Source organism: Solanum verrucosum, unplaced genomic scaffold (assembly GCF_900185275.1).
Source record: "Solanum verrucosum unplaced genomic scaffold, falcon-dt-bn FXZP01000103.1, whole genome shotgun sequence".
Lineage (NCBI taxonomy): Eukaryota > Viridiplantae > Streptophyta > Magnoliopsida > Solanales > Solanaceae > Solanum > Solanum verrucosum.
This window is the reverse complement of record NW_026020048.1, coordinates 8,205,039-8,217,067: the sequence shown is the minus strand read 5'-3', so window position 1 is coordinate 8,217,067 and position 12,029 is coordinate 8,205,039. Positions and strand designations below refer to the sequence as shown.

At 35.1% G+C, this 12,029-nt stretch overlaps 1 protein-coding gene across 1 annotated transcript; it reads left to right on the top strand.

Moving 5' to 3' along the window:
* Positions 1-281: 281 nt before the first annotated feature.
* LOC125822772 (double-stranded RNA-binding protein 4-like) lies at positions 282-9,813 on the top strand. The gene is made up of 5 exons (XM_049502229.1): positions 282-538; positions 1,879-2,141; positions 7,144-7,354; positions 7,506-7,917; positions 9,756-9,813. Exons 1-5 carry the CDS (start codon positions 391-393, stop codon positions 9,811-9,813), a joined length of 1,092 nt encoding a protein of 363 aa, XP_049358186.1. The 5' UTR covers positions 282-390.
* Positions 9,814-12,029: the final 2,216 nt, after the last annotated feature.

Below are 12,029 nucleotides of genomic sequence, written 5' to 3'. Positions count from 1 at the left end.
AGAAGAAGAATACAAGAAAAAATTATTATTAAAAAAAAAAGCTTAAAAAATAAAATTAATTAATTAAATAAAGAAACAAAATAAATAAATAATGATCAAACTACACCAAATTTATAGTTACATAAAATAATAATACTATATTACATGAATTTAACGATACAATATAATAAAACTTAGAAGAATACTCCAAAACCCAATATTATATTCTACACTATTACAATTACAAATACATGTAACAACTATCCACAAATAACATTACATGAGTTCAAATCCCAATTTCTTTGTCTAAGAAATAAACCTAGCATATTGCAAAATGTTGTGTGTGTAGTGTGTACCAAGAATTACAAATTGCCTTCTCTTTCAGTGAACTCTAAAAAAACAACTTGGGAAATGTCATCTTCTTCAACCATGGAGGAAGTGAATTCTGTGACTCAAAGCTCTGAACAGCCCATCAAAATGGCCGAACATGTGATTATTCAAAGCCCTCAACCAAACATTTCTGAAACTGAAACTGAAACTGAAAAAGGAGAGCGTCAAAGTAAGTTTTTCATTCTCTGTTTTGCTGTCAAGTGCTGGTAGAGATAGTATTCTTTTGATTTTTTTTTTAGGTGTTTTGGTTTCTGGATCTGTAAAACCCATCAACCTAGAAACTGTTAATTGTTTTATTCGACTTGGGAGGTGATGGAAAATGGGCTTTTGTGGTGATGCTTTTTTGCTATTATACGGGATGTTTGTGTTCTGGAAGAGGGGTTTCTGGGAGAGTAAGTGGTTTCTTACTTATTTTCTTTGTGTTCGGTAGGTAAGAAAAATGTATTATCCTAAAAGCATTTTAATATAATTTAGTCAAATATTAGGGGAGGTGGGAAGGTAGAGGTGTGAGGTGGTGGGGACGAGGATTATGGGGGGTGGCGGTGAAGATGAGGTTGAGGGTGGAGAGGACACAATCAATGTGGAATGCCACTTGCGGAACTTGTTTTCTCTACTTTCATTAGGGAAGTCATTTTCCTCATTTTCAAGGAGCTTGTTTTCCTAGAGAAAATGTTTTCCAAAATATTTGACCAACCGAACATGAGAAAATTGGTTCATAACGAAAGCACCCTTAATCTAGGGGAGCATCACTTGTGTGTCTGTAATTTGTGAAGTAGGGATGTTCTTCAAGAGTAGCATCAGAACAATGAGATTTCTTTGTTTCTAATTCTTTCCTTAAGGAAAAAAAACACTTTTGGTAAGGAGTAGAGAAGAAACCATGCTAGTACTGGGATTCCCCCCCTGGCTTTTGGGCATCTGGTATTAAGAACTCAGTGGTGCGTTTAAATTCCTGTGGGGTAAGCGCAGTTAGGGGTTAGAGCTCTTCCTATCGGGAGTTATGTTCTCCCTTCCTAGGGGTCGAAGCCCAAACCACTACTTGATGTTAGACGGATTCCAACCATCACACCTACCCCTTGCTGGTACTGCGAGGTTTTTCTTGAATGGTTTACAAAGGAAATGAACTGATTTAGAAGCCTAGGGTGCTGAATTAGTAGGATGATGCATCCTACACCCTACACCCTGGAAGGTTTTTGTTGTTTTTTCGGATAAAGATTTATCTGAAGAATCAGTGCATGATTTAGTTGGTTTGTACGCACATATATAGGTGTGTGCTAGTGTATATATAATGAAGTATGCAGTAGGTGTTTAAATTAGCCCTCTGTTTTCAGAAAGATAATTAAATATATGTTTTGAATGGAAATGGTTATTCAAATCTTGCTGTTTAGCCCTTTTTTATAAAAGACGACGCACAACAGATATTTTTGGTTTAACATGTTTGAAACTCTTGGAACCTAATTTGTTTATGATACTAGCTCCACTCTGACTTGATATTGTCATTTCTCGTTGTAGATATTCATGAGGAATTCATTCACAAGAATCGCCTACAAGAGTTGACCCAGCGGTCGTCCCTAGGTCGTCCTGTTTATCACACTGTCAATGCAAGCTCTCAGCATGCACCCCTCTTTAGATCCAGTGTTTTGGTTGATGGGGTTTGGTATACCTCTCCTAACACATTTTCACATGTAAAGGCTGCAGAGCAGGATGCCGCCAAAGTTGCTTTGATTGGCGTGAAAGAAAAGCTGAAACATGAGGGATGCCCTCTTATTCGTGAGGTTTGTTGTATTCTTGCTGAATAATATATTTTGGTTATTCAATTTTATAAGAGTCTAAATGACTTATATCTTAGTTGCTAGGTGATTTTCTCAAAGGGACATCTTATTTAAGGCATGCCTGATTTTAAAGTGGCGCTCACTTTTATAAATGGGCCTTGAATTTTAATTTCTTTGGGCGATGCATTAGGGTTAGAGTATTGGATATCTTGAGGTTAAAAAGGTTGATTCATGATTATCCTGAATTATGGCACTGATAATGTTGTAATATGAGATGAAACTCTCTTCTTTCTCCAACTGAATAGGTCAGTAGATGAAAAGCATGAAAGTTGTGAATAAAAAAGCGTACTCATGCCCTTCATATATGGTGTAGACTGAGGCATTACAGTATTGTATTCATTTTTTCTTAAATCTCTATGACTACTCAGAAATCATTTTTGATCTATCCTTGATATTTTTAACATGTGAATATTGAGGAAGCCAACGGTTGAGACTGCAATATTCTGAAATATTTTTCTTTATCAAAGATCTAAAAGACTATGATGATATGTTGGCTTCTGTCCCAAATGTTGTCTCAGAGTATAATTAGTTTCCAAAGTACTGCCTAGTAATTACCAAGTACCAGTTCTTCCAAAGAATTTTTTCCACCTTCTATATTTTTTATGTCCTCTATACATGTTTATTCTCGGACTTTCCTGGAACTTGAAAGTTCCTCGAAAGATTTAAGTCAGCTTAATTCCGGAGGAAGTAACTTGTTCACTTTTGCTCTCTATTACCCATCGTCATGTTCAATTTAATTGGCACCGCACCAACGCATTTAACTTCAGCGGTGGAATTAAGTAACTATAATTAGTTTGATCTTGATGAATAGGTTCCTATAGCTTTGTACTTTATCCCCTGGGAAGAAGATGTGATGGTGACATGTCACAAAAATTTTCTGAGAAATAGCTGTAATTCTGCAGGCAGGTTTAGTTAATATTCTTCATACACGCATAATGGTTAGACCAAGCTGATTACGGGTTGAAAAATTCAGTGTTTTGGTAGATTATTTACCAATTCCATTGAGTGAAACAGGATGATTCTCGTTGTTTGAAGTGTAAAACACATCCTTGTTTGTCAATAAGCTGAGAGAACCCGTAGGACTAGAAGATACTTCCTTTGGCATGGATGCAAAGAAATTAAAGGTTATAACCTAGTCAAATGGGAGATAACCTTGAAAAGCAAAGACAAAGGAGGTATGGGTATTAGAGATCTAAGGAAGCAAAACAATAGTCTTTTGATGAAGTGGTTATGGAGGTATAATGAAGAGGGGCAAGCTTTATGGAAGGATGTCATCAGATCCAAGTATGGTGAGTACAATCCTTGGTGCAGTAATGTTAGTGTTGATGCCTATGGGGTGGGGGTTTGGAGAACTATCAGAAACTTATGGCAAAAACTTGAAGCTAATACGTATATTGAAGTGGGAAATGGCAGGAGAACTAAGTTTTGGACAGATGCATGGAACAAACAGATTCCTCTAAAAGAATCCATTCCAGATCTGTTCTTACTATGTAGTAATCCTGATGCAAATATCAATGAATGTTGGACAGCACAAGGGTGGGATCTAATCTTCAGAAGGTTTTTGAATGACTGGGAAGTGGAGAGAGAGGCCAAATTGCTAGAGCTTTTAGAAAAATTCCCTGGCATCACCAATGCTCCTGATTCTTTGAGATGGAAACATAGTAAAGAAGGGGCTTTCGCGGTTAGCAGAGCATACAAAATGGAAAGTCCACAGCAACGCAACTCTAAGCAAAGTTTGTGGAGAAAGGTATGGAGAACCTTAGCACCAACTAAGATAAAATGCTTTACATGGTTGGTTGCTAGAAGGGCTTGCCTGACACATGAAGTGCTGAGGAGAAAAGGAAAGATTATAGTATCTTGGTGTTCATTATGCGGGAACGCAGCAGAGACCAACCAGCATCTATTCTTGCATTGCAACTTTACAACACAAATTTGGGCCATCTTCCTTAGTCTCACAAAAACAAATTGGACCACGCCCGAGCATACTGCAGATTTGTTGTGTTGTTGGATAAGAAGAGGGGGAGCAAGAGTCAAAAGGCATGGTGGAGGATAATTCCACATTGCATTTGGTGGACAGTATGGAAAGAAAGAAATAGTAGAAATTTTGAAGATAGGTCCAATTCCATTCAGAAGGTTAGATGGGATTGTATTGCATGCTTTTATTTTTGGTGTAAAGAGAAAGGTTTAGAGGTTACAGAACAAATTGTAGAATTATTAGGACCCTTGTAAATAATTTTTTTTAATTTTTTTTTCTCTTCTTTTGTTCCCCTCTGTTTGCAGGTCACCAACATCTCCTTAATGCTAAAGAATACACCATTACCATTTTCAAAATAAAATAAAATTATGTGTAAAGTGTAAACATTTACCTCTGTGCTTTAGCTTTTAGAGGTCGTTTGGTAATTGGTTAGAGTTATGCAGGTATTAGTAATGTATGGATTAGTTATGAGCGAATCTATGTATTATTTTGTGCATATATTAGTTATGCAAGGATTAGTTATGCATGTATTAGCTATTCCACCTTCTATCCTGTAAAAAATGATACATAGATTCCCTCATAACTTATACATGTATGAGTTATGCGGGTTTCTGAATTATCACCCAAAGGTCGTATAAGTAAGACGGAAATCAATACATAGATAACTTGTTTTTCATCCAACTACCAAACGACACCTTAATGCTATGTAATATTATATGAGCTCACTGGAGACCTTTCCCTTTTTAACTTACCATAGTTGATATGTTATCAACTTCAATCACATATATTGTTCAGTTGTAAGTGATAAAAGCATTTTTTTTGCTAACGGTCTTATGAAAATTAGTGAACTTTAAAGTACTATTCGGATATTCCTTTTTCTTCCGGAAAATGTGGTAGGTGAGTCAACTTACGTTCATCTTGACTAATTCCAATGTCTACCTGATACCTTCCACCACAGTTTTAGTCTGAACAACTCTGATAATCATTGATAAGAAAGAACCTGGTTCTTGGAGTACTTGTACCGGAGACAACTTCTAAAAGAACATGGTCCATGTGCAGAGTTATAATTGAACCTGATACTGGTACAAGAAACATATGGATTTGATCAGGTTCACATAACCTGGTCACTTACTAGGTTGCGGTGAGTGGAAGATTGGTCTCATGAAAGACTTGAGTAAGAGCTCACATCTTACCAAGTCATGATGATCAACATGAAGCTGGTTCTTAGGGGGAGGCGTGCATTTGAGTGCGTATGCGACTACAATGATTGAGTTATATTTTGTTATGGGTTTGCCATCATCAAAATGGGGAAAATTGTTGAGCGAAGAGCCATGAGTTAGGGAGCTATGTGGTAAGCTAACAATGTGAAGTTTTGATGATTAATAGATGATTAGGAAAACATAACAAACATATACAAGAACCAGATATTATACATGTCTCAAATAAGGACTGGTAGTGATTATGAGTTATGACTAAGAACGACCAAAGAACGAATTCCTTAACATGTCTACTACAAGAGATGCCATCAAGAGTACACTGCAAGGATTGAAGAAACCAGGTCCTTCACATTAGTCTTGAAGTTGACAGTTGATCGAGAGCAAAGCAGATTCCAAGTGCATTGATGGATTCCTTGAGAAATTACGATTATGGGTAATCTGGTGCAGTAAGGAACAAGAAGCAATATGAAAATATTATCATATTTGCACACAAGGAAGAAGCTTTAGTAATAAGAGAAGGTCGACGTGGAAGAAAGATGGAAATAAGGTCAAACTTGGATTAGGTTCTTGAATTCTTGAACTAATCCATGTTGAGTTGGGAGAACAAAAAATGACCATCTACTACTATATAAAGCGTTACATTGATGTTGTTGAAGAATCCACACAGAGAGAAAATAGATCATACAAAGAGAGAATAAGAACAAGGTCTTATCACAAAGTTTTTTCAGTTTGAGGAGAGTCACCTGGCAACAAAAAAAGAACCTCTTCCTATCCAGATTTATTATAACAGTTCTTGTTGTCTAGTTTGTTTCGTTGAGCTGAACTTGTAACCTTTGCATTCCTAGTTATTTGTCATAGCTGTTGTTTGGAGTTGTATGGGCTTCCTTCACTAAGTAGAGTCTTGAAAGAAGTGAGATACAATTGGGAGAAATCGTAAAGGGGAAAAGGTGCTATAGTTGTAGATCCCTTGGTTATAGAGTTGTAACATAAAGCAGTGACTCAAATTTAGTGGTAATTTGAGAGGGAAATCCTACAAGGCAGGTCGTATTTTTTTGTTTTTGGGAAAGGGTTTTTTCCAGTAAAATCTTGTGTTAATTATTTTAATTCTGCATTTACCTATTCCATAGTTGCTGGTTCTTCAGTATATAGGTGGCGTCAGAAAATAACACTAGATTTTTCACGAGAAACCCACAGAGAGAGAGAGAGAGTGGGTGGGGTGGGAATAGACTATTTTTCTCTAGCATTGTGATGTTGAACATTTATGTTCACTTTTATTTTACATATATGGATGTATAGGGTACATTTTAATTTAAAGAAGTTTGTTTATTTATGTGTGAATTGTTGAAGAGCCAGAGAATGAGACTTAATGGAAAAGCTTTCAGTTATAGCTGTTGTACTAGTATGGTGTTTGGATATTAGATGGGCACATTCTGTTTCAAAAAAGTAGGTTGATTTATTTATGATGTGTTAAAGAGCCAGAGAATGAGGCTAATTGAAGGGCTTCAGTACTAGTGTGGCGTTTGGATCTTAGGTCTAGCAGACAGGTTCTTTGTTTCTATAGTTTCTGAAATCTAAAACTTATGCTCCAAAGATCAGTTGATCCAAATCTGTTTCAACTCTTGGTCAAATCAACCCTATAAAAGTTTTCTATTTCCATTTACACCAAAGTTGGAACTGGAAGGTGTTTTCTGACAGTCTGAATTATATATCCTTTTTCATATTACTAATACTATTTTACCTTTATGTACTCTAGGATACAGTGTTTTGCAAGTCTATCCTGAATGAGTATGCTGTTAAAATGAACCTGGAGAAACCTACTTATCAGACAAGTCAATCTATGGCAGTGCTTCCTGTTTTTAAGTCTACCTCGTTCTTCAATGGTATTCATTATACGGGAGAAATCGGGAAAAACAAGAAAGAAGCTGAACAGCTGGCAGCTCGAGCAGCAGTTATTTCCATCTTAGGTCAACCACCTTCTCCCAATACCTCTTCCGGAAAAGGAAGGGGATCTCAATTCATCCAAAAAAAAAAAAGAAAAGGAAGGGGATCTCAATATTTAATCTTTCAAGTGCTTCCTTGTAATGAAATGTTAACTTTTCATCACTTATTTTGCAGAAACTGGTGCTGGAACTGTGATGTTTGAGATCATCAAGTCTAAACGCAAGCTTTATGCTGCACTAGATAAAGTTCAGGATACAGGTGATGTTAATGCTGGCTTCTTGCCAATGGAATTTGGTCGTCCACTTCATGTGGATAAAAGAAAAGAAGTTGAAATTAGTGAAGGTGCTGGGAAAAAGGCTAATAGTGGACTTTTAGCATATAGTTTGGGACAACCTAGTGATGTTCAGGCACCAGATCAGCTTCATGTATTTAAAAGACCAAAATCAGGATCTTCAATAGTGGAAGTGGCGCCTCCCATAGTATTTGTGCCCCCTGTCCTGGATCCATCTTTGCTTTGCTCAACTTCTGGAAAGAAACGGCGAAACAAGAGAAAAGCAAAGAAAAAAATTGTGCAAGTTGACCCTCAGTAAGTTTTCTAACTTGTTAGAATGTATCTATATTTGTTATACATGTCTAGATAATTGTATAGTAAGTAGACATAGAATGCTATTAAAGGTTTTGCTATAATTAGGTTTGCTATTGATTAGGAAACTCTTTTGTTTCATCAAACTTAAAGTCCTGTATAAGATGTCTGTTCTATGTTCACAACCAATTAAATAAGTGTTCTGTTCATTTTTTCCTTTTGCCGTCTATATCCTTCCTTTTCCCCTTCATGAGTGACTAAATCTATCTGTTTGCCACTCAGGATTACATTCTCCCACGTCCTTTAGTTGTTACAGTGTCTTCATGACTCTAGCAAATTGGTTTCTGGTCAAATATACTGTATCAAGTCATAAGTCTATTAGTAGACTGTATTATAAATATCTTATCGAGAGGAACACAAAAGTAAAACTATTGTCCTCAAAAGCTTTGCAAAAACTCAGTAGTGCATTTGTTACTTGCGTCTCCTGCACCATCAATCATTTATGGTTAATATAATGAGTTAATATCAAAATTTGTCAAGTTAGCCATATATGTCACCTAACCTTCCTAATTAGTTGTCCATGTAAGCTGTGACACATCAAAACAGTGTGTTGTTCATGTAGTAGTATGCACCACACATTTCCAGCACTTAGTGCGCAAGCATGTAATTGTGTCTTCTATAACAATATTGTTTTTTTTTCTAAAGGAAGTTTCTCTTCTGCAGTTTTTAGTACTTCTAATTTATTTATTTATTGAGAAAGCAACAGAACATTTAAATTTCCCTATACAAGAACTACCACAAGGCCCTCTTTTATGTTTAAATATTCAAAATTCTCAAAAGATTAATATCCATTTTAGACCGCTTATACTTGAATACAACAACATACCCAATGTAGTCCCACATGCCACTTTTATTTGAATGCAATAAAAAAATTAACTTCTTGCTTGAAATTGTGCCCAAGTTGAGGAGGGCACAAGAAGTTGGACAAAGATAAATGTTGGTAGTTAGTACAGATGCTAATTTGCTTAAAGCTCGGATCACGTTAGCCTTGGAACTAAATTCCAGTTACTTCATTTGCAATGTATCGGGACAAATATATTGCATTTGTAAGTTTAAGGTTACTCGCTTGTCAAAGGGTTACTTCGAAAAGCTACTGTGACTCTTGTCTAATTATGAAGTGAAGATAGGGAAGAAGTTGGTCACATGTTAAGTTGAATGACTAACAAACATGTAAGTGGTTCTCAATTACAAACTTATTATGAAAGCTAAGATAAAGAAAAACTTGAAGAAGAAGAAGAGGTTATTTTGTGAAACAACCTAGTTGAATGAGAACCATTCAATTTAAGATGGATGAAAAATACAAGAGAAAATGCAGGAATTGTTATTTACTTGTGGGTGCCTAGCCATTCTCATTTGAGAGTTTTTTGCTTTCATGAGGTTTTCCACTTTGACTAAATCACAGGAATTTATTCAGTGTTTTGCTTTTTTGTCTTCAAGAGAACCTAGTGTGATTAGTGACAGTATAAACTGTATGTATCAGGAACTACAATATTTGGAACGCATAGAGATCTCTATCAGCTGTTTTATTTCTGTGACTAATTCGCGCTCTCCATCTCTCACTACTCACTGTCACTGATTACACTACCTAATCATATAAATCTGACTCCTAGATAACGACCATATTATGAGTTCTTCTGTTAATGATAGTCCTGCCACCTCATTTATTTTAACGACCCAAGTACTATTCAAGTTGTTTTCATATTCACAATCACCACTTTTTTTTTTTTTTGGCCACTCTGTGTTTTAAATTTCTTAATCAACAGATCCTCTTATATATGCAGGGTGCCTGCTGCTACGTTGCCATTGGCTCAAGCTCCCCCCTGCTCGGTGACACAGTGAGTTTCTTGGGCAGTTATTATTTGCAGAGGTGAAGGAACTTAATGAAACGCCAATTGTGTTTGCTGGGATTAGTTCATCGTTGGAATATGTTGCATTTGCTGGAATGGAGTCCAATATCTGTTACCACTTACCTGAACAACGCATAAATGTATGTTAATCTTCTGTAAGTTGTTGCTCCTTGTAGTAACTTGGTACAGACAGTGTCCGCCTTGTCTAAGACATGCAACTTTTGCTGTAGTCGTGGATAGTTTCTTTATGGGTTTGATAAAATACTGGTGTCTTTCTAGTTTTTGGCACACTTTATACTTCTTATAGCGTTTTCTTGCATTGTTGGCTCTAATGCTAATTGCTAATAAGTGAAATGGGATTCACAATTGCAAGAGCCAAGACCATATAAGTCGATCAATCAAGCACAACAGACGTGTAACAACATACACCTCTACACACCTAGCCTTGTCAATTGAAGCATGAACAACACAATACAGGGGCTCAACAGTGAATAAACTATGAATTGAGATGGATCCGACTCTGACACCATGGTTCTGAGGTCTTGAATCATGTTTGTTTTGTGGTGCATTTTGAGGCTAATATGTTACGAAAACATAGCATTATGAAACCCAAAAGTTCCCAACGTATTTTGTTCTTCGTCAAGCTCCCTAACTTTAATTTTCACAATTTTTCTTCCACAAGATTGTCTCACATTAATTATTTAATCTAGCAAATTCCTTCACATGAAAATAATCCCAGATTCAGCATAAACATTTTGAAGTTGAACAACTGACAAATTTCACAAATAATTTATATATAATCTAGTTATTTGAACTCTTTTATCTTCTAATTTCTAGGCATAAATAGTGTTAACTTTTTTATAGGTATCTGGTCACTTGTAAAGATAATTATTGCATTAATTAATTCATAATAATAGTTATCTGAAAACTAAAGCAGGTCACAATGCGAGTTAAATTTGTGAAATTTTGTCAATTGTTTTGTAAATGATCTTCTTTTTATTTTTATTGTAATTTATTGTCCTTTTTAAACTGTAATCTAAAGAACCTTTGAACAAGCTGAATTTTTTAAGAAAAACTGTTGGATCACAGTATAAAATTCTGTATGTTATTGTTTGTCCGTATAGTTGAGTAATATATCACATATGACTAATACATTAGCCTCCAATTTAAATATGTAGATAAGAGTAATCTTTCAAGAATTATACTTGCACAATTTTTAAACATTGGAATAACATTAAGGAAAAAACTACATAAATGGGCCATAAAACACAAAATAATTACATGTTCATACCCCAATTCAAAGTAATTCAAGAAATACTTATTTTTTCAAAAAAAATTACAGTCCATACCCCACATTCATTAAGGTTGATAATTTTTGTTTAACTGATACTAAATCGGTATCATATACTGCATTGATATCATTAAGGCTGATAATTTCACTTCATTGATACTAGTGAGTAATTTCTGAACAAGAAACCTTAATGATACCTATATATATTCTGAACAAGAAACATTAATGATACCAATACAATATATATATATATATATATTGATTTAGTATCAATTAAGCAAAATTATAAGCCTTAATGATACCAATACAGTATATGATACTGATTTAGTATTAGTTAAGCGAAATTAGTTGGGGATATATAGTGTAATTATTTGGTGGGATATCATATATGAATGTAAAGGGGTATATGCTTGTAATAGTTTTATTTTTATGGGGTATTTGCTTAGTATCACCTAAAATTAAAATGGCGACCTTAACTATCATAGGCGGATTTAGGGGAGCGTTTTCACCCGAATCCCCAGTGACTTCTTTGTGCGTTTAAATTTTTTTCGGCTTCTTTTTTTCTTTTTTCATATTCCGAATAAGACCAACTTTCTTCCCAAATTGGTACAACTGTAGTGACCATTTATCTACACCATGTGGGAATTGATATGCACAAAATTGAAATAAGTTCGAGTTAATCTGTCTTCATTCATAACACTATTTGTTAAACGAATTAACAAATTTCCTACTGTATTTATATATATATTTTTATCTTGAAGTTTATTTTACTAATAATTAAACAACAATTTAAATTCTAATGATGTCTCTGTCCATGTGCTAGCACAGTGACACGTAGCAGCAGCCCATGTTAAAAGAGCAGTATTAAAGGGATCCATACTTAATCAAATTCAATAAAAATCTTAGTTAAGTAATTT